The following is a 20,298-nucleotide window of genomic DNA, read 5'->3' on the forward strand; positions in this document are numbered from 1 at the left end:
GAAAGATATAGACCAGAATCAGAATCGGGTTTATTGCCAAGTAGGTTTTTAACATACGAGAAATTTGCTTTGGTGTTTTGGTTCATATCAATAAACATAGTAAGAAGAAAAGAAATAAAGAAACAAAGATGAAACAAGCAAGTACTGCAGGTCAGAGAGCTTAAATATAAATAGAAAATTTTAACAATAAGATAAAATATTTACAATAAAATGTGAAGAAATATTAAGAAATATAAAAATACAAATATATGTACAGTACATTACTGTACAGTACAGTGTTTTCATTTCTGTCAGTCATGCATTAGTATTCATTGTGTTTCACTTTTACAGGTTCATTGTTCTGGCTGTGCTTCTTAAAGGATTTATTTTGATAGTCTGTGATTAGAGTTGAACATTGTAGATCTGTCATCCAGATTGATGTCTGTGTTGATTGTGATCGATTGTGCGGTGATGTACCAGTAACGCCTCAGGGCTCCGGTAGAGACGAACCGCGCTTTGCTCTTTAGTTCTAGATAGATGAGTGAACGAGAAAGCTGCGTGTCGCTTCACTCCTCAGTATTTCCCTTTTAAGATAAAAATACTGAACACAAATCACTGTAGATTTGACAATACGTGTTCCTGATAACTGTTGCCTAGTTACTGTTGTTCAATGTTTGATAAATGGCTGAGTTTTGTATTTTAACCGTCGACGTGTAAGCTAGGCTAGCGTTAGCTACTGCCCGACTGTTGTGGCGCCATTTACATGTTGACAGACTTCTGGATGCACTGGTTATAAAGTCACTGAAGATAGATGAGTGAACATGAAAGCTGGTTTTCATTCCTGCTATTTCACTTAGTTAGTTAGCTGACAAGTCTGAGTGGAGTGGTTTTTGATCTAGACCTGATCCAACGTGGTCTATATGCAGAGATAGAATAAAGGTTTCACAATTTTTGTTTTTTAAGGGGGGGGGGGCAGAACAGAGGATTCAGCGCTCAGCTGTGCAAGTTAATTTTACCTTAACTTTCCCCTTAACTGCTGAATCAGAAGCTGTCTCCAGCGTCGTTGCTATTTCCCTGTTCAAGAGCACAACAATTGGCACCTGACAAGAGCTTCAGTCATTGTTGTCTAATAACACAATAATATACTGCCCTCTGGTTGTCTTTGAGTTTTTATTTAACCGTTTCCTCCAGTTTTCCTGTTCGGATTTCAGGTTAAACATTTTATTTTGTGAGGTAAGATTAGGATTTGGGTGTTAGACTGAAGCTTTAAAAAAATTAAAAACTGCTAATTTATGATCTTTGATTCCCTGAAACCGGGGGCATAATAAACGAGAGTTAACATTGGTGTGTCTTTCCACCCCTGCAGACAGCTGTTAGTAAAGGAATGAAGTTTGATGCTGAACTCACAACATTTCTCCTAGACTGGTAAGTAAACACCTGTTGATGCTAATGTTAGCTTTGTAGCAATAACAAAACTTCCATATAGCTGCTTTGTGATGTGTTGAGACACATAGTATTAAGTATCAGGGTGTTAAAACCTAAGAAACCCAAGACTCTTTAAAATCAACTTTACTAAAAGTCTGAACAAGTTAGAAGATAACACAGAACTTTACCTCTCTCCCTGAGCGGCCGTGTGATGTTCAGATGGTTTCCCTGCTGAGATTCTTGTATTTATTTCAGAAATGTCCCAATTTTTATTCCTAAGTCCTTATTCCTGATTTTAAGTCAATTAAAACATTCACCTATACAAGCTCAAAAACCCACCTACATAGGTCAAGGGAACATGGTGCTAATGGGCAGCTAATGTTAAAAAGAGTTTAACCTCTACGATTTCTCTCCCTGCTCTCCTTTCCTCATCTTCTAGACCTCCTGCCGTTCTTAAAGACGACTACGTCACTCTGTCCAACGCTCAGGCAGTCTGGAACAAAATCAGGAAATCCTGTGAGCTCCTGAACACATCAGTGCACGCCTTCTCTCCGTCTCTAACAGACACTGCATTCAGAGAGTGGAGGCAGACAGGAATAGTTTCTGTAAAAGATCTTGACATAAACTGACTCACTTTGCTTCATTTCTTCTGCCCAAAACTCATTTCTTCAGGTGTCTGCAGATGAGAAACTGTGTTCAAGCTAATCTCATCCCTTGTGTGAATCTTTTCAAACGAGTCAGACTCTAAAATAAAAGCAGGGAAGAGGATCTGAACATTGAAATTGATGTTTTCTGGAAGGAAGCACTAAAAAGAATAAAATTCTGTTAATCCAATTCAAAGTTACTGTTGCATTGTGTGACATCCCTGTCAATGTTAAAGGGATTTTAGATTTAGCATTTTAAATACAGAAACGTCATGTTATAATTTTTCCACGGGACATAATGAAAATGCTGAGAACGAGCTGTTAGTCCAGTTTTCATGATGAGGTGGAACAGTGAGGAACAGTGTTCTCAGCTGACGGTGGAACCTGCTGTGTGTTCCAGCTCAGGCCTGAACAGTCACATGATTTCTGTTTCCTGTACAGAGACACCAGACGCTCTGATGCATTCACTTTAATGTTGACAGCATTAACAGTCTCCTCTGTGGGAGGAGCACATGTGCATAATATATGAAGGTATATATACAGGACAGCACTGTACAGAGTCAGACTGCTGGAGAAGCACCATTGGAAGAGGCACGACGGAGGCGGGGCTTTTTAAGTGCAAGTGGTTTCCTGTGACGGTCACCATCAGACAGGAAGTCACATGACTCCTGCAAACAAGTGTTTACTTTAGATGTTTGTCCTAAACAACAGTTTGTAAAAAGGTGACAGTAAAACTGACAGCAGCAGGAAGCGGGGTCATGTGACCGGTCACCTGACTTCTCTGAGCCAGTGACAGCAGAGGGAGGCGGACACATGGAGATCAGGTCCCAGGCTTCATCAACATAGAATAAACACAAATAAATAGTCTTTATGTGGGTCAACAACATCTGCACAGACAGAGTGAGAGCGCAGAGAGACTGTCATCTACTAACCCTGGGTCACTGCTAGTTAACTGCTAATTAACTAGTCTGCTGCTAGTTAACAAAACACGATGTAAAAGTGGAACAGAATATTAAAACCTGAACACAGACCTTGGTACACAGATTAACTGTGTGTGTGTGTGTTGATCTGTTGAACTTGTCAATCATTGGTTAATTCTGATAATCAATAATCGTGAGGATCGTTTTCTGTTACTTTGAACTGAAAATCTTTGGTTCTGGAACCAGACCACAAATAAACGAACAGATCAATGATGAAAATAATTGATCAGTTACTTGCTGCAGCTCTAACACCGTCTGACTTCAGACTTGTTAACAGAATGAAAATAAATCCTTTATATTGAGACGTAAACTCAGATGAACTCCGGTCAGACTGTTGTCAGCGAGTTGAAGACGATCACTCACTTTCCCATAATTCCACCATCACAGTGCCGAGGTGACGTCCAGTGAAGCTGATGAACGCAGGAGAGAACCAGACACTCCAAGCTGGATCATGTGAATCCTGAACCTGGACCAGGCTCCTTCACTGACAAACAACTTTTCAACTTAGTGCAACTTCACATTTGTTGACATCAGACTTCAGACGACCAATCACAGCACTGATTTCTGGATCTGACGGGGGTTTGTCCACAGACCTGGTCCAGCACAACTGAAGCTCATGACTTCGCCTGCGCTCAGCGTCCAGCGTCTGCATCAGAAGTGTCAAACATACAAAAATAGACCAAGCAGAGACTTTAATAAAACTCTTTCAGCTTTAATATGAGAGAAAACCAGCTGATCTCCTGCACAGTCCAGGTGTAGTGAGGGGGACAGGTGGACGGACGTCTGTCCTCTGTCAGCTGTTTAAGTCACTGGAGGCTTCAGCTGTGCTCTCCGGTCGCCTGCTGCCGGCGTGGAACACCGTCTGTGAGCGGTCACGTCCTGACCTGCCGTCTGTGGGTGGTGCGTTATTGCTGTACTGGCTGTAGCGGGCTGTGGACCCAGCGTAGTCCCCCATCACCTTGCTGTAGGAGGGTGGGGAGCCCTCCATCCTGGCCCTGGCAGCATCGAGTCCAGTGTTACTGCTGGGGGCCCGTGGGCTCTTGCTGTGTGTATAAATATCTATGCGGTCTCTATCAAAGACGGTCCGGTTGGGCGGAGCGCGCACCGCGGCTCGGCTCAGCTCCAGCTGCTGCTCCGGGGGGCGGAGCTGCAACCTGCAGGGACCCTTGTAGGGCAGCAGCTCCTCCCCGTCTGACAGGCAGATGAGAGGGGGGAGGTTGATGAGCTCCTGCTGCAGGTAAGGGTAGGTGGGCTGCAGGCGACACAGCTGCTGCTGCTGCATGAAGGGTGGCAGGCTGTTGGTCAGATGACCACGCGTCACCTGAACACACACAGAGAAAAAGACCCATTAAAGTCACACACAGGACGTTAGAGAAGGTGATAACACGCGGTCGTTAGTTCCTGGAACTATTTAATCTGATGGAGCAGAGCAGACGTTTTTTTTAACAAGTAGTTCCAAGAACTGAGGAACTACCCTGGTCTACCAGGGGTCAGGACTACAGCTGTATGTTCTCTCCTGATCCAGCAGGGGGAGTCAGACTCTCAGTCAGGTTCAGGCCCAAAGCACAGCACAGATACAACCACCACAGCTGGACTGAGTCACATCAACACAAACAGCTCTGTGTGTGAGCAGGTGTAAAGACCTGAACCACTTTGACAAGGACCAGATCTGTTCTGGATCAGAAGGTGAAGCTTCTCTGAAACACATCAGCTGTAACTCACCTCAGCATTTCTCTGCTGAGTCAGCACACTGTCTCTCCACACAGCGCCATCCTAAAGAGAGAGAGGGAGAAAGGGGAAGGGGGTTACAGAGGACATGATTTGTCACCTGAATATGATGTTGCTGTTATGTAATGCTGTATATCAGTGGTGGCTTCAGATAAATGTCTACAAATGGAGATTATTTTCTTTGTACTTGAGGGTAGATACCCAGCCCGAGCCCCATAGGACCCGCCGGGATCCAAAAAACTGTAAGATGATGTTCGGATCAGGTCGGGTTTGGTCATCTCGGCCTTTTGACGGTCGTTTAGAAGCTGCCCACACATGTAATCAGGGTAAACAGGTAATCAGCTGTGTGGCAGAGTAAGTGCTCCAGCTTACATTAACTGTGTGCTTGGTTACTACTCTCTCGGACTATGATTGGTTTAGGGTTGGGCTTGGTTTACTACTCTGAGACTAAGGTTGGGAAGAGAGAGAACGCCGAAAAGGAAACTTTATTTTTTGCTAGTTAACGTGTCGGTAGAGTCTTTTTATCTGTGTTGGGAAAATATGTGCATTAGTCACTCTTATGAAAATCAGGCAGATCCTTCATCATAGCACTCTGATTGGTCTGAACCGCTGGGGTTATGACCAATCAGCCAACATCTTGGAGCCTGGAGAGATGGATTCTCACTTGAGAGAAATCCAGCTGCATCGTAAGGTTTTGTATTTACCACCAACATGGAAAAATAACATTCAGAGAGCAGATTCACTGAATAGACGCTGCTACATAACAACATACTATAAATATTCATACACTGTGTTATCAAATTAATGTGTAATTAATATGGACCCATTAACAGGATTATGATCTTTGGTTCGTGTCTGTCTTTCTGTTAATGGAACAGCCTCCCAGTAATCCCAGCCTCTCTCGTGCGTCACCTACCAGTTGTGTGGCCTGGTGTCTCTGGGCGTGGCCGAGCCTGCTGAGGAAGGTCAGGGCCGGCAGCCAGTAGTGGCTGAGCAGGCAGACGATCAGGACTACCATGAGGGTCATCACCAGGAGGATTATTATTATCTGAACAAACTCCAGTTCAGCTGCAGGAACACAGAGAGAAACAAAACGTAAGTATGGGTCATAATCACCTGCTGCACAGACGACCTGTGGGCTCGTGTCTCACAGGACGACGGTCCTGTTAGTGGATCCACTGCTGTAGACATGAATGACTTCTGTCCTCGTCTGAACTGGAAGCTGTTGTATGCGGATCAGACTGAAACTGACTTGTGATTTCAGGCCATAATTAGATAATATAATAAAACTGATGCGACTTTAGAAGGATGGGTGAACATATTTCAGGTCTGATTGATTTAACCACAGTCACTGCTCCTGGAAGAGAAATGTCTTCTGAAGTCAAAGCTGCAAAACAAACCTGAAGCAAATGCAACAATGGAAACGAGCTGCAGGAAGTCGAAACAAAAACATGAACAAACGCTGCAAATACAGAAACGATGCAACAACAAAAACACATGAACCTCCAAAACAAATGCAACAGAAAAAAACAAAACGCTTCATATTCAGACAACAACACAGAAGAGCTCCAGGCCTGTAGGGGGAGCTCTCACTGGAACAACTTGAACCCTCTGACCTGAGAGATCAGACACACGACCTTTGACCTGGACCAAACGAGAGAGTATGAGGATAGAAAGATTTTGGCTGTAGTTTTTACAATATTACAAGAGAGCAACAAATAACATAGCTAGCGTTAGCATTAGCTTATATACAGTCTATGGGTGTTCCACTTAGAGCTCCCCCTAGAGGCCTGGAGCTGCTCTGCTGTGTTTTCTGGATGTGCAGCGTGTTTGTTGTTCATGTTTTTGTTTTTACTTCCTGCAGCTTGTTTCCGTTCTTGTATTTAATTTGTATTAATTTGTGTTTTTGAATCTGTTTCGTTTCTGAACTTGCAGCTCGTTTAAGTGTTTTGAGCCGCTGCAGCAAGTTTGTCCTCGTCGGCCACCGTACAGAGCTGATAGGAGGATATTTTACACAGAGCAGAAAGGACAAACACTAACTGTTCAACATACATATGACATGTGTTGTATTAACACACACCTGAAAATAAGAATCTTTTCCTTCATTCATTAATAGACTCGTCGCAGTGTTACACAAACATAAAAAACATCTTTTGTTTCCTTGTTGCTGGGACCAACAATCACAAACATGTCTGCAGTTTCTTCATGTAAACAGAAGTAAACATTAGTAAATATGGCCGCTCACATTCTGACTGAGTCCACCCCCGCTTCTCTACATGACAGCTACACGTCTGCTTTTATTTCAACTCCAGCAGCAGCACTAAAACATGTCTGACAGCCGCTGCGTGAACAAAGAGAGGAGACAAAGGCTCAGACACAGCGACTGACAGGCCTTCACCTTTCACCTTTGACCCCGGGGAGGAGCGAGCCGGGACGGCAGCCGGCTGTAATGAAGAGTCTGGTGCATTGCTAATAAACCCGGTGTGTGTGTGTGTGTGTGTGTGTGTGTGTGTGTGTGTGTGTGTGTGTGTGTGTGTGTGTGTGTGTGTGTGTTTCATTTAGTGGTCTCATCAGCCCTTCACTGACGCCCCCACTGAGTTCCTCCTGTGGTCATGAAGACAAAGCAGTACGTGAAGGTGAGTCAGCAACAAACAGCCCGACTCGTCTCTGATCCTCTGTGTGCTGCAGGTACGGCAGGTAAGGCCCCAAACCACACTGTTAACATACAGAACACACCCAGGACTGAGAGCAGGTGGACCCAGAACACCCAGAACCACACTCACTGAACTGAAAACATGAGGCAGAAAAAACTGTGGCTCTGGTTACTCTCAGCAGCTTCAGGAGAACTGAACTCCAGACCTGCAGATACAGACCTGCAGAGCAGAACTGCAGATGCAGAACTGGACCTGCCCAACAGAACTGGGCCTGTCCTGTTTGTATGGAGGTCTGGGAACACCAGGTTCCTTCACACATCCACTCTACAGACTGAAACAATAAGAGGCTGTCAGAGACGGTGCTGGGACCAAGACTTCCACTGATACTGGTTCCTGTGAGTTCAGAACTGCAGGTTCTGGTGCTGCACTCTGTCTGGTTTGTCCACGAGTGATGATGCGTTCATGAGAGACACGGTCTGGTTACAGTAGACAGGTGCACTCTCTTACCATTTTGGACTCAAGGTGAGAATGTGACCGACACATGAGGGAATTACCCAAAGTTCATAGCGTTGTGACATTAAACAAGGGGTTAGCGTGGTTATCAGGAGACGCCCTGATGTGTAAAAAACAGAATACAACGGCCATAAAACGCAAGAAATAATAAGATAGAAGAAGAACAGTTAACAAACATGCAGGGAAAGGAGCTAACGCTAACGTTAGCATTAGAAGGAAACAGACAGTATAAACACAGTCACTGTGACTCAGACTGAACTGTGGAGTCATCTGTCCTGTGATGATGTGATGATGAAATCCAAATATCCAAACTGGATCAGATCTGATCCAATGTTTGTTTGTTTTTTGTTTACAAACAGGAAGTGAAAGGAGGGAATAAAACAATTGTGTGCAAATGTTTTAGCATTTGATAAGTGCTGTCTCATTCCTCTTTACACCTTCTGAGCCCTGCAGCCTCTCTCTCTCGCTCTCTCTCTCTCTCTCACCAGGTGAAGTCAGTTAGGTCTGTGGGGGTTCAGGTATTAAGGTTTGGGGGGGGGCACTGGGATTGGACCCATCACTCCATGTCACTGGGGTTTCTGTCCCCTCTTCACATGCAGCTCTCTGGTAGACCAGGTAGACTGAGTCCTGGTCTTCCTGATAAACTTGACTCACTGCTGTTCTCACTGTCTTAACATGTTTCAGTCAGTGAATCACGTTTTAACCTCCTGCAGCTTTAAATGTCACCGTGTGTCTGACTCGTTTCCAGACCGTCTTTGTGCTGCAGGGACTCGGCTGTCTGACAGCAGACTGCCGGGGGGGGGGGTGATATGGGGGAGGGTGGCCGCCTCATCAAGCGGCCTGTCCACACACACACACACACGCACACACACGCCAACCAGCACCAAGACCCTGCCGCAGCACAGTGTCCCCCGGCCCCTCTCTCTCTCTCTCTCTCACTCCCGCTGAAATAAAAACCACTGAGTCAGAAGTTGGAGCCATGAGCAGCATCCAACCTCCTCCATCACTCAGCCGTCTCACCTCGGCCGGAAATGCGTTCAGTTGTCTCACTTACATATATCCATGCCCTGGTTCTGGGGTCTGGCGCAGCTGCAGGAGTAAAAACCATTGGCCCTTGTGTCGCTGGATCTTCCCGGGACTGCTGTGTTTTCCGAACGGCGGGGAGCACCGAGACGCCGGGGAGCGGAGCCGCCAGCCGGCTGCCGAGGGGCGGAGAGGAGCGACCGGTCCCGCAGCCTGTCAGCGCCCAGCCCGAGCACACAGCCTACATCACGACCCTGGAGCTCCGTGTGGTTCATGGACCGTCCTCTGAGTGTGGTGTCCCCGTCTCTGCCCCACGGCTCCGTCAGCTGAGCGGCAGATTGCTGGGTGTGTGTGTGTGTGTGTGTTGTTGGATTTGGAGCCCGCCTCCTCTCTGTGTTCCGCGGGGGAGGGGGGAGCTGGTGACAATGGAGGACGGCGGTCAGACGGTGAGGGGGGGGGGCCGGAGGCAAGGCTCACACTGGGGGCAGCGGTCCAGACCCAGACAGACAGTCTCAGAAGAGGCTCTCCTCCATTGACCGTGGCCGCTGGCAGACTGTGTCCCAGACACAAGGCAGCTGGTTACAACTATAGTCCGGGGACAGAGACCCTCAGGGTGGGGGTCCAGGTTTAGTCTGGGTGGTGAAAATTAAATCATTCATTTATTTTAATTTAAACTAATTTATTTCCAGCAGTGGAGTTTTTTTGTTTTAAAACAATATCTTTATTTTCCTTTTCAACACATAGACACTGGAAAATGTGCAGATGGATTAATGACACGTCACATGAGCTGATATCAGTTTATAATAATAATAATAATAATAATAATAAACTTTATTTGTATAACACCTTTCATACAAGAAATGTAGCACAAAGTGCTTTACAACAAAGAAATGACTAAGACATTGACTCATATGACTCACATGAAGAAGAAAGACATGAAATGAACATGAAAATATGTTAAAAGCATTGATCTAAAAGGAAAAACATGAAAAACATGATGTAAAATGAGATAAAATAATGAATAAAATAATAAATCATTAAATAGGCAGACATGTAAAAGAAGTGCTGAGCAGTGTATAAACGTGTGCTAAATGTCAGAGCTAGTTGAAACATAAAACAGGTTTAAATTTTATGGTTAAACAGGTTAAATTTCTTCCAACTGTCAGAATCCTGAAGAAACCTCACTGATGAGAACTTTAATATAAATACTGAGTCAACAACGGTGTTTCTCCACCACATGGTACCAACTCTACTCTACTCTACTCAAGTCTAGTGTGGATCCAGTCAACACGAGTTGGTGTCAAGCTGCTTAAAGACCTCTGTGAAAATCAAGTGTTTCACCTCGTTAACATCCATATAATGTTTTTTATAATACAGATACATGATGATGAAATAATCATCAACACCATGACTGAGTGTTTCCACCTTAAACTGCAGTGAACCAATCACAGTCTCATAAACACAGATTCAGACAGTCAGAGACTCATATGTCACAGACCTCAGGAACCAATCCTGTCAACTTGTGGGGATGGGGGGCGGGGCTAAATACACCTGAAACCTTGTCAGTACAAAGAGAGAGAGTTTACATTAGCACAACTGCTAACACTGTGTCAGCCACTGCCAGTTACAAGCTAACAAACAACATAAACAAATAAAAGATGCTAACTATGCTAACAGTTCTGAAAAGATGCTAACTACGCTAACCGTTCTAAAAGGTGCTAACTGCGCTAACTGTTCTGATCCGTCTGCTAGTCTTTGGTTCTGATCTCAACAGACTCCTTTACTTAGTCTGGTTCTGACTGAGGCTCAAACATGTGGCTGAGTCTCTGATGTTTCTAACTTTGATTTAATTATGTTCTTCAAAAGAACTCAAGACACGAGTCTTATCCAATCAGATTAAATTTTCAATTCAATTCAACAGGCTTTATTGACATGACATTTTCAATGTGTTGCCAAAGCACAATTACAATCACTGTATTCAACATTAAATTGTCAAAGAAATAAAAATGTCAACAAAAATATTAATATAATAAAATGCAATATAATTATTAATTGAATTAATGTAATAAATTCAATATTTTAAAAAATCTTTTAATAAATATTTTCTATGAATTAGATTATTAAATTTAAATGTATTATTATATGTAATTAAAATGATTAATTCCTTTCTCTCATTGAGGTGAGCTAAGATTGTAAATATTGGAGCGATCCACACTCCTGACCAGTTGGTGGCGGTAATGCGCCAATTCATTGTTTGTCAACCGCCAATAAACCTCAAAGAAGAAGAAGAAAGCGGTGAAGAAGAAGAAGAGGAGGAGGAGGAAGAGGAAAGGAGGAAGAAGGTGGGTGAAGAAAAATGAGCCATCTTCGTGAGGTCGAAGCTGCAGTGTAGCGGTAATATTTTCAGTATTAATAAACCATCGTGTTCTCTGTATCGTTGGCACCGGGTTAGCTTGTGACGTGACTTGACTGACGTGGTAACGTTAGCATTAGCGGGAAAACGTCGTGACAGACGCAGAGTTCATTTTGTCTGAGGCGCCTTCACCTCAGCGGTTAACGGTCCCTCTCTAAAGTCCTGCCGACGAGCCTGGCGTGAATCACGGCCGGCGGGAAGTCCGCTGCAGCAACCTTTATTTACGTCCGGTGTGTTTCCGAGCCGCTCTCCCGCGCCTGAACGCACCACGGTGTGCAGGGGAGATTTAAGGACGCAGTAAAATGTCCACCTTAACTGCACTACAGGAGTCAAAGAGCAGCTGCACAGAGACCAGCAGTAACAGCGACACCGTGTGGTGACACAGAAGAAGGGGGTGGTGGTGGGGGGGTGATCAATATGAGATAAATATGGATTAACATCTTATTTAATCAGGATGAGATAGTGGACACATAATGTAAAATACAATTAATGATAAAGACAGGAGATCAGTGGTTCCCAAACTGTGGGCTGGTGAGTCAAATCATTTGCCAAACAGTGACTGTAATTTTGGTGAAAGGATGTAATTCTATATATATATATATATATAATGTTTCTAATGCATTAGAATTAAATAATCTTTAAAAACAGTAAATATGTTTAAAAACTGATCACTGTGATAAGACAATGATAGGAACTTTTATGTTGTCACCGGACCACATCACATACTTGTTTGGATTTCATCCACGGTGAAAACTGCAGGACCAAAATGGATAGCTGCTTAGCAACAGGAAGAATTAAGAGACAGAGGATGAATCAACAAGTGATCTCTCCCCCATCAAACAACAAAGAAAAATGTTCCATCATTACCATTAAAATGGAAAGTGTTGAGAGAACATATTTTTGGCGTCCATATTGTCACGGAATCGGATGTGGGTCGCTAACATCTTTTCTCAAAGATGTTTGAATTGGGTCTGTAGTTGCTTCATGACGCTTCCTGTTTGGACAGCTCTGAATGTTGAAGTGCAGGAAGTGACGGGGCCTGAAGACTTTGTGAATAAAGTGTGCAGCTGAATCGATGCCTCAGAGGGAAGTGACCATTAAACTTTATAAAGGAATAACACGTGTCAGTGCTGCTGCTCTGGATTGCATTGCTCTACTCAACACTCTGAGGTCGACGGGTGTTTCTATTAATATCTTTGCGATAATACAGCGCAGAAATATGGTTTAAATGTTGTTAGAATCTGTCGACTCTCCACTTTCCCTTTAATATTCGTGTGGGATCGTACGTGACTCGGAGCTGGAGCTACAAGGCCTCTGAGCAGGCCTCTAAAGTGTGGTGAAAGTAGAGGGACAGACAACACTTTCATTTTAGGCATTTATTATACATTTATCTACTATTTTACTCACATACTACACTATTTCTATGAACCTAAGACTTTGATAAACTAATTTCAAGCACCAAAACAATTCATCCACATCAGTAAAAGTTTGTTTTCACAAGAGAAAAAAAAAAACTGGGCTTCAGTTTTTCAGCATTTGGGACAAACGATGTCTTTGCACAGTTTAACAGGGTCAACAGGGCGTCATTATAGAAAGAGCTGAGATTGTTCTGAATATTATGATATAAAACACTTGGGTATAATCTCATATGCAAGTACCTTAAGAAATAAATAGAAGTTACCCTCCGACCTCAGAGGGTTGATAGAGTGACCATTGCAGCATTGATGACACGACGTGTAACTTGAATCTGTTGTGACTGAATCCTCCTCACAGCTGAATGAACCTCAGAGGTGACGACGGTTCTTTCTCTGTGTCTCTTCCAGATGCCGAGACACTGCTCGGCTGGAGGCTGCAAATCTCGGGACAACCGCGAGACTCGTAACGCTGGTATCACCTTTCACAAGTGAGCGTTTCACACACGTGGTCGAGCTTCAGGCCAGAGGCAGAAAACTCTGTAGATTCACGACTGAGACTGAGTGAACGCACAAAACCAGAAATATACGTACACATTCTTTACATCACAATTATAAAGCCGTGTGTTCGCATTGGTTCAACTTTATAGATCTCACTCATTTCCACTCCCGCAATTATCCATAAATGGATGAAGACGCTCCCGGAAGAACAATTTCACTGAGTCAAACCTCTGATCTTGGTTTATTGGGACTAGAGAGTCTGAACGAGGCTCCAGACTCTCACTGTGATTAGTCAATATTTAAAATGTATAAAACAGTTACAGAACGACGAGCTGTTGTTGCTCCTGATGACGATTTAAAGAGAAGAAATCTGTTTTTATCGTTGATCAGACACAGATTTCCATCATTTTTAGATCGTGTCACAAACATAAAACAGCTGTTCTGTTGTTAATTTTATTTATTTTAAAAAAATTTTTGATTAAATTTTTTATTACTTTTCATAATTCCACATCACAAAAACACAACAGTCTTCAACCAGCGTTAAACAGAGACGAAACATGAGCAACAAATATATCAACTCCACACAAACAGACCAAAAATAATATAATGATAATAATAAATAAAAGAATAGAACGTGTCCACAGCACCACCGTCTCATGAACAATCATACACCTTGTAGAATAGACATTAAAGTCGTTTCCACGTGAGCTCTGTTGTTCCTACATTTACGTGGTTCAACTACAACAGTGCGTGGCTTTAAATGTTGCTGTAGCAAGGGATTGTGGGACGGCATTTTCTCCTTTCCTTTCAGAAGGAGGTGAGGTAGGAAGCACTGAAGCTCCTTTCCTCAGCAGCTGGAGGAGTGGACCGGCTCTGATACTTCAGCTCATTTCACTCAGTTTGAACCTTCGTAAGAAGAGCAGACCGTGGTCGATATCCTCGGGCTTTGAGAGGAACGGTGGAGGAAGGATCAGATCAACGGCAGCAGAAGATTTCAGCCGTCTCAGACACCGCTCTGCTCTGTTGGATCCAGTACAACCAGATCATCCTCCCAGTCTGACCCAGTCTCCTCTGGAATCCACAGAACTTTTTCTGCACCTTAATGTGAAAAGACAGAGTGTTCTGACAAACAGCTTCCTGTCCCGTCTTCACCTCACGGAGAGCGACCGGGGTCAGTTGTGTCTCGCAGTGAGAGCTGGTGACACGAACCTTTCCTGTCGGCTGCACAGGGTTCAGTAACCTACACATAAACCACGCTGCTCCCTCCCCTCCACAGCCACACTTGGTACAGTCCACCCTGTGAACAGCAGGTGGCGCAGTGGGCACCATCCTCTACCAGGAAGTAGACTTCAGAGAAAACTGTGGTCAGAAATCAAAGCCGACAAGAAGGAAAACTAAATCAACCAAATAGAGTCGACTCACTTTACATGTTACATGTTACACAACCAAACTAACCACTAACCTGGTGAATTAAACCTAGTGATGGTTAAAGTGAGAGAAGCTCCCTGTGATCCACACTAGTGAAGCTGAGAGTGTCTGTGAGAGAGAGAGAGTTGGGCGAGTTACTCAGGAAGATAATACTAATGTAATAATGTAATTAGATACATTACTTTTATATTATATATATTATATTTATATTATTGTTATTTTATTCATTTAAGTACGTTTTATTGAATAAATAAGAATTGTATGACGTAGGACTCAGTCTACATTTTCATTAGAAAAAAAAACAACAAATAATGTCCAACATAAATAACCACAAAAGAAAAATACACTCTTAATAATAATTTGTTATTTCAGCCCCAACATTTAAAACAATGTTCAGAAGTGAAATAATATTGATGAACAGCAGCTTCTGATTTGATCAGACGTACGGCCGTAGATCACCGTGCTGAGGTCGTCACACCGACTTAATTGATTTTAAACGGTTAATGTTTTGAAGGCTGTTCGTGGTCGGACACCTGAGCGTCTCTCTGACAGACCTGTGAGGTGTGAAGCAGTCCAACGCCTCAGATCAGCTGGAACCTGCTGCCTGATCATATCAGAGGAGCCGCTTCACTGTCGTCTCTTCAATCTGAGCTGAAAACATTTATTTGTCTAATTATTATTATTTGACTGAATCATATTTTATTCTTATTTTTCAATAGTTTTGATTTACATATCTTATTCATCTTTACTGATTGGTTGTTGGTCTTAATTATTTAATTAATGGTTTTAATTCAGACGTGTCAGTTATGTTTTAATTATTAAAAAACAGTTGTTGTGGTTGTAACTTCCTTTCTGCAGCACTTTGTTCTTCCACCTGGAATGAAAGGTGCTGTGTAAATGAAGCGCTGCGTGTAACTCAAGTATTGATGTGATGATCAAATGTTGTTGCATGGATCAATAGTGATCAGTTATTGTCGTGGTCAGATTACCAAAGGGAGCCACTCGGAGGAACCTGTGGATCACCAACTCCCACCGTGCGGACTCCTGGGACCCTCAGACGGACTTCGTCTACTTCTGTTCCAAACACTTCACCCCAGAGAGCTTCGAGCTGACCGGCTGCAGGTGTGTCACATGTCAGCGCTTTAGCTCTGTCTCTGTTACTGACACTGGCTCCAAACATCTGAGTCCGGCCGACAGCGTTACAGTGTCTTTGGCCTTTTCACAGTGGCATCAGGCGGCTGAAGGAAGACGCTTTTCCTACAGTGTTTGACTCGACCTCAACGACCAAATGCAAACGAGCAGGAACACCACAGAGACAGGAAGTCCCTCCTGTCAGGTAAACACTCCCTCACTCACTCACTCACTACAGTGTGAGTGTTTTATCTCTTTTTCTCTCCCCTAATGTTGTAATTTCTAAACTTTTTATCATTAATTTTTATTTTATTTCTTCTTCTTCTTATTGTTATACCACCAAAGGGAAACTGATTGACAACGTTACCACAGTACTACAGTGATTGCTCAGCTGCAACATACGAGCTAAAGCACGAAGCTAATGCTAGCATTGGTGCAGAAGTACACAGTACTGTGCAGCATTAGCCGCAGTGCTAATGACTCTGTTGTTTGACCATCTGTGTGTGGAAGGAAAAACTAATGGAACTGAGTGTTTGTCATGTTTCCTGCAGGAAGAGACTCTGCTCAGGCGACCAGGAGCCCAGTCAGCAGGAAGCAGAGCGGCGGGGTCAGACCTCAGAGGATCCCACAGGTCAGAGGTCAGCGGCGTCTGAGCAGACTCATGAAAACAAACCTGCATCTGCTCACGAACCCTCAGAGCTCACAGAGCGAGAACACGCCGCCTCACCGCCGCCGCAGGCTCGTCCCCTCTCCCCGTCACAGTACATGAGGCGCCTGCCCCCTCCTCCGGGCTTCTACCTGTCGAAGGAGCACAGCTACGCTCAGCTCTGCCCCCTGCTGTGGAGGAGACGCTACGACCAGGCTATCGACTGCCTGGAGAAGGCCTTAAGACAGCTGCATGCCGCCCGGCGGAGGGAGAACCGGCTGCGCAGCACCGTGCTGAGGCTGCGTGATAAACGGCTGAAACACACTGTGCTCGTGTCACAAGACGGTTGTAAGAGCAGGGGGAGCTGGACGCCAGGGGGGGAGCGGAGACGAGGTAGAGGAGGCTCTCACCAGGAGGAGAGTGAGACTGATGCTAAATGTGAGGACACGGGGCTGTTTGAGGACAGATGTGTGGATCACATGGAGCTGGGCTGGTCTGAGGAGGAGAAGGGATTCTGCTTTTACTGCGGGAGGGGGCAGGTCCAGGCGGGTCAGGTCGCACACACACTTTCAAAGACTGAGAAAAATGTCCAGCCCACAGAGCATGAGGACTCGGACAGGACTCAGAGAGAGGAACATACCAAAGACACACAGAGAGTCCGGCTGGAACCACCGCCGGGAAAAAAAGTAGAAATCAACGACTCAGATGTTGCACAGTCCCAGGTCCTGCTCCAGACCCCCCGTCTCCACCATGTGATCCCTGCCGCAGCGCCTCCGCCTGATAGTCTACAGCTCTCCGACACGTGTGAGGGGGAGTCTGACGCCGCGGCTCAGGAGCATCACCTGGACCTGCAGCAGCAGCTGTTCTGGATCCAGGACGGCGCCGAGGGTCAGGTCATCCTGGTGCCTGTCCCCGCTGAGGACGGATCACCAGGCTTTCTCAGGATGGAGGGGGTCGTTGACGAAGCACAAACCATACTGGTGTCACAACTGGATCTCAAAGGAGACCCGAGTGGAGGTCTGGCCTGTGATGACGACCACGAGCCGCTGACTGTCATCAACAGAGAAGATGTGAGGGAGAAACTGAAGGAACACCTGGAGGGATTCCACCTTCAGCTGAGCACAGAGTTCATAAACTGACACCACGCCATCTGAGCATTCCACGCCATCCAACACGCTGACTGTTGTTGCTGAGGGACCCGGGCCGCTGGGACACGCCTCCGCCTCAGACGCCATGTTGTTGTGGAGCCACGGAGACAGACTCGGTGCTTAGTCACGTGTTTTTCTGGGTGTTTGTGCGTGTGGAGACAAACCGGCAGTGAATGTCTCATCCTCAGAGGTGTGTGATGTCTGAGTCACACACACACACACACTGTAGTTTATCTTGACCCAGTTCCACACACACCGTCCTGCTGCCCCAGATACTCACCACATGTGGATCAATCCGCCGCTGAAAATAGTCCCCAACAAATGCACCGTTTCCTCCTGTTTGATAAAAACTGCAGCTGTTTGAGGAAATTAATCACTTGTGAGGAGTTTTTAAAGGTTTGTGTCTTCAGCAGGAAACAGTGAGTTTGTTGGTTTGTTAACAATAAGAAAAATGTAGAATAACACCAGAATGTACGGAAGACCAGGGACGTCAGAAAAATAATAAAGCATTTCCTTACTTTCATATTTTAATAGTCTCTTAACTCAATTTGGTCATAAAGTGTATAAATGTTTTAACCTGTGGAGTAACGACTAACAGAAAGATGATAAAGTTCCTCTCTGTGTTTTAAACTCTGTAAAAATCCTCTGCTGTCACTCATATTTTGTTTAACATGATTTTCACACATAAAAAATCACATTTACTCTGACATCCTGATTACTGTAGTTAGCATCATTTCAGAACGATTAGCGTAGTTAGCATCTGTCAGAATGATTAGCGTAGTTAGCATCTTTCAGAACGATTAGCGTAGGTAGCATCTTTCAGAACGATTAGCGTAGTTAGCATCATTTGAGAACGATTAGCGTAGTTAGCATCTTTCAGAACGCTTAGCGTAGTTAGCATTTTTCAGAACGATTAGCGTAGTTAGCATCTTTCAGAACGATTAGCATAGTTAGCATCTTTAGAATGATAAGCGTAGTTAGCATCTTTCAGAACGATTAGCGTAGTTAGCATCTTTAGAATGATAAGCGTAGTTAACATCTTTCAGAACGATTAGCGTAGTTAGCATCTTTCAGAACGATTAGCGTAGTTAGCATCATTTGAGAACGATTAGCGTAGTTAGCATCTTTCAGAACGCTTAGCGTAGTTAGCATTTTTCAGAACGATTAGCGTAGTTAGCATCTTTCAGAATGATTAGTTTAGTTAGCATCATTTCAGAATGATAAGCGTAGTTAGCATCTTTCAGAACGATTAGCGTAGGTAGCATCTTTCAGAATGATTAGCAGAGTTATTAGTATGTTTTCAGAGTGGTCAGCAAGGTTAGCATCTTTTCAGCAGTTAGCATAGTTAGCATCTTTTCAGAGCGGTTAGCATAGTTAACATCTTTTATTTGTTTATGCTGTTTGTTAGCTTGTAACTGGCAGTGGCCGACACAGTGTTAGCAGTGTTGTGCTAATGCTAACCATCTCTCTGTACTGACAAGGTTTCAGGTGTATTTAGCCCCGCCCCCCGTCCCCACAAGTGATCAGGATTGGTTCATTAGGTTTGTGAGGTATGAAACTCTGGCTGTCTGAATCTGTGTTTATGAGACTGTCATTGGTTCACTGCAGTTCAAGGTGGAAACACTGAGTCATGGTGTTGATGATTATTTTATCATCATATATCTGTATTATATAAAAACATCATATGGACATTAACGAGGTTAAAATCTTGATTTTCATCAGAGGGATCTGTAAGAAAAACCTCCTTTGAGGAGGTTCAGTGGATTTGTGCTTAGCTCAGATGGTAAATATTATAATATATATATATATATATAATTATAATATAAACTCCACTGGACATTAATGACATCAATAACATGTCACTCCACTGATATCAGTCTGGTTTCTGCTCCTGGTTCATCCCACTCTCTGTCTCTGGAGGAGCTGCGAGAATAACCCTGATGATGTCATAGTGATGTCATCAGAGGTATCCCAGCCTGGGCTTGCAGACTTCCAATGAAAAAAAATGGAAAGGTAGAGTTACAAACTGGAGATGTGTGTGTTCACAACAGAAACACACCTAACTAGTTTCCAGAGGTTCCCAGACTGTTGGAAGTGAGTCGCTGTTCGATCATCTGCAGAGACTTGTATGAAGCAGTGTGTAATATCAGAGGAATGTTTGCTGAGTTTAGTGTGTGTGTGTGTGTGTGTGTGTGTGTGTGTGTGTGTGTGTGTGTGTGTGTGTGTGTGTTAATGCAAAGCATCTGGGGGCAGCTCAGCGCAGTAACACTGAGGATGAAACAGTGGGAGAGGATGATGGTCTCATACTGAAACAATTCACTGTGGCTTCTTTGATTGGGTGTGGCATTAGCCCCTCCCACTCACATATTCAAGTTCCTGAAGGAGGGGGGGGGGGGGCTCTACAGTATCTAATCCTGCCTGGAAGAAGCTCTCTCTCTCTTTCTTTCGACCCCCCCCCCCTCTGAAGAAGGAATGTGGTCGTGCCTGTTTCCCTCCTTTTTATTTAAAAACTCCACAAACAGAACTTCAGGGCTTTTCCCACAGTCTGACAGTCTCACACCAGACCCGGTCCGGTTCATAGATCTGGGCTAGTTCATGTGTACCTGGTCCAGTTTATAGACCTGGTCCGGTTCATTGACCTGGTCCGGTTTATAGATCCGGTTCGGTTCATTG

The 20,298-nt window shown here is 44.3% G+C and overlaps 2 protein-coding genes across 4 annotated transcripts; one reads left to right on the top strand and one right to left on the bottom strand.

Annotated features, from left to right (window-relative positions):
- Window positions 1-2,548: 2,548 nt before the first annotated feature.
- Window positions 2,549-9,282, bottom strand: LOC111230576 (protein TMEPAI-like). Its single transcript, XM_022757357.1, has 4 exons — window positions 8,978-9,282; window positions 5,673-5,824; window positions 4,751-4,801; window positions 2,549-4,349 (listed from the first exon to the last, which is right to left on the bottom strand). Exons 1-4 carry the CDS (start codon window positions 9,219-9,221, stop codon window positions 3,822-3,824), a joined length of 975 nt encoding a protein of 324 aa, XP_022613078.1. The 5' UTR covers window positions 9,222-9,282; the 3' UTR covers window positions 2,549-3,821.
- A 1,990-nt stretch (window positions 9,283-11,272) lies between these two features.
- On the top strand, window positions 11,273-17,981 carry LOC111230565. Of its 3 annotated transcripts, none has more exons than XM_022757342.1 (5): window positions 11,273-11,288; window positions 13,183-13,262; window positions 15,685-15,822; window positions 15,926-16,036; window positions 16,383-17,981. In XM_022757342.1, the coding sequence occupies exons 2-5, from the start codon at window positions 13,183-13,185 to the stop codon at window positions 17,614-17,616; spliced, it is 1,563 nt and encodes a 520-aa protein (XP_022613063.1). In that variant the 5' UTR covers window positions 11,273-11,288; the 3' UTR covers window positions 17,617-17,981. The 3 variants fall into 3 exon arrangements, with proteins under 3 accessions (XP_022613063.1, XP_022613062.1, XP_022613064.1); XM_022757341.1 differs by having other exon boundaries at window positions 11,278-11,340; XM_022757343.1 differs by lacking the exon at window positions 15,926-16,036 and having other exon boundaries at window positions 11,278-11,340.
- The last annotated feature ends 2,317 nt before the right edge of the window (window positions 17,982-20,298 follow it).

This window comes from Seriola dumerili, unplaced genomic scaffold, assembly GCF_002260705.1.
Source record: "Seriola dumerili isolate Sdu_G_001 unplaced genomic scaffold, Sdu_1.0 BDQW01000273.1, whole genome shotgun sequence".
Taxonomy (NCBI): domain Eukaryota; kingdom Metazoa; phylum Chordata; class Actinopteri; order Carangiformes; family Carangidae; genus Seriola; species Seriola dumerili.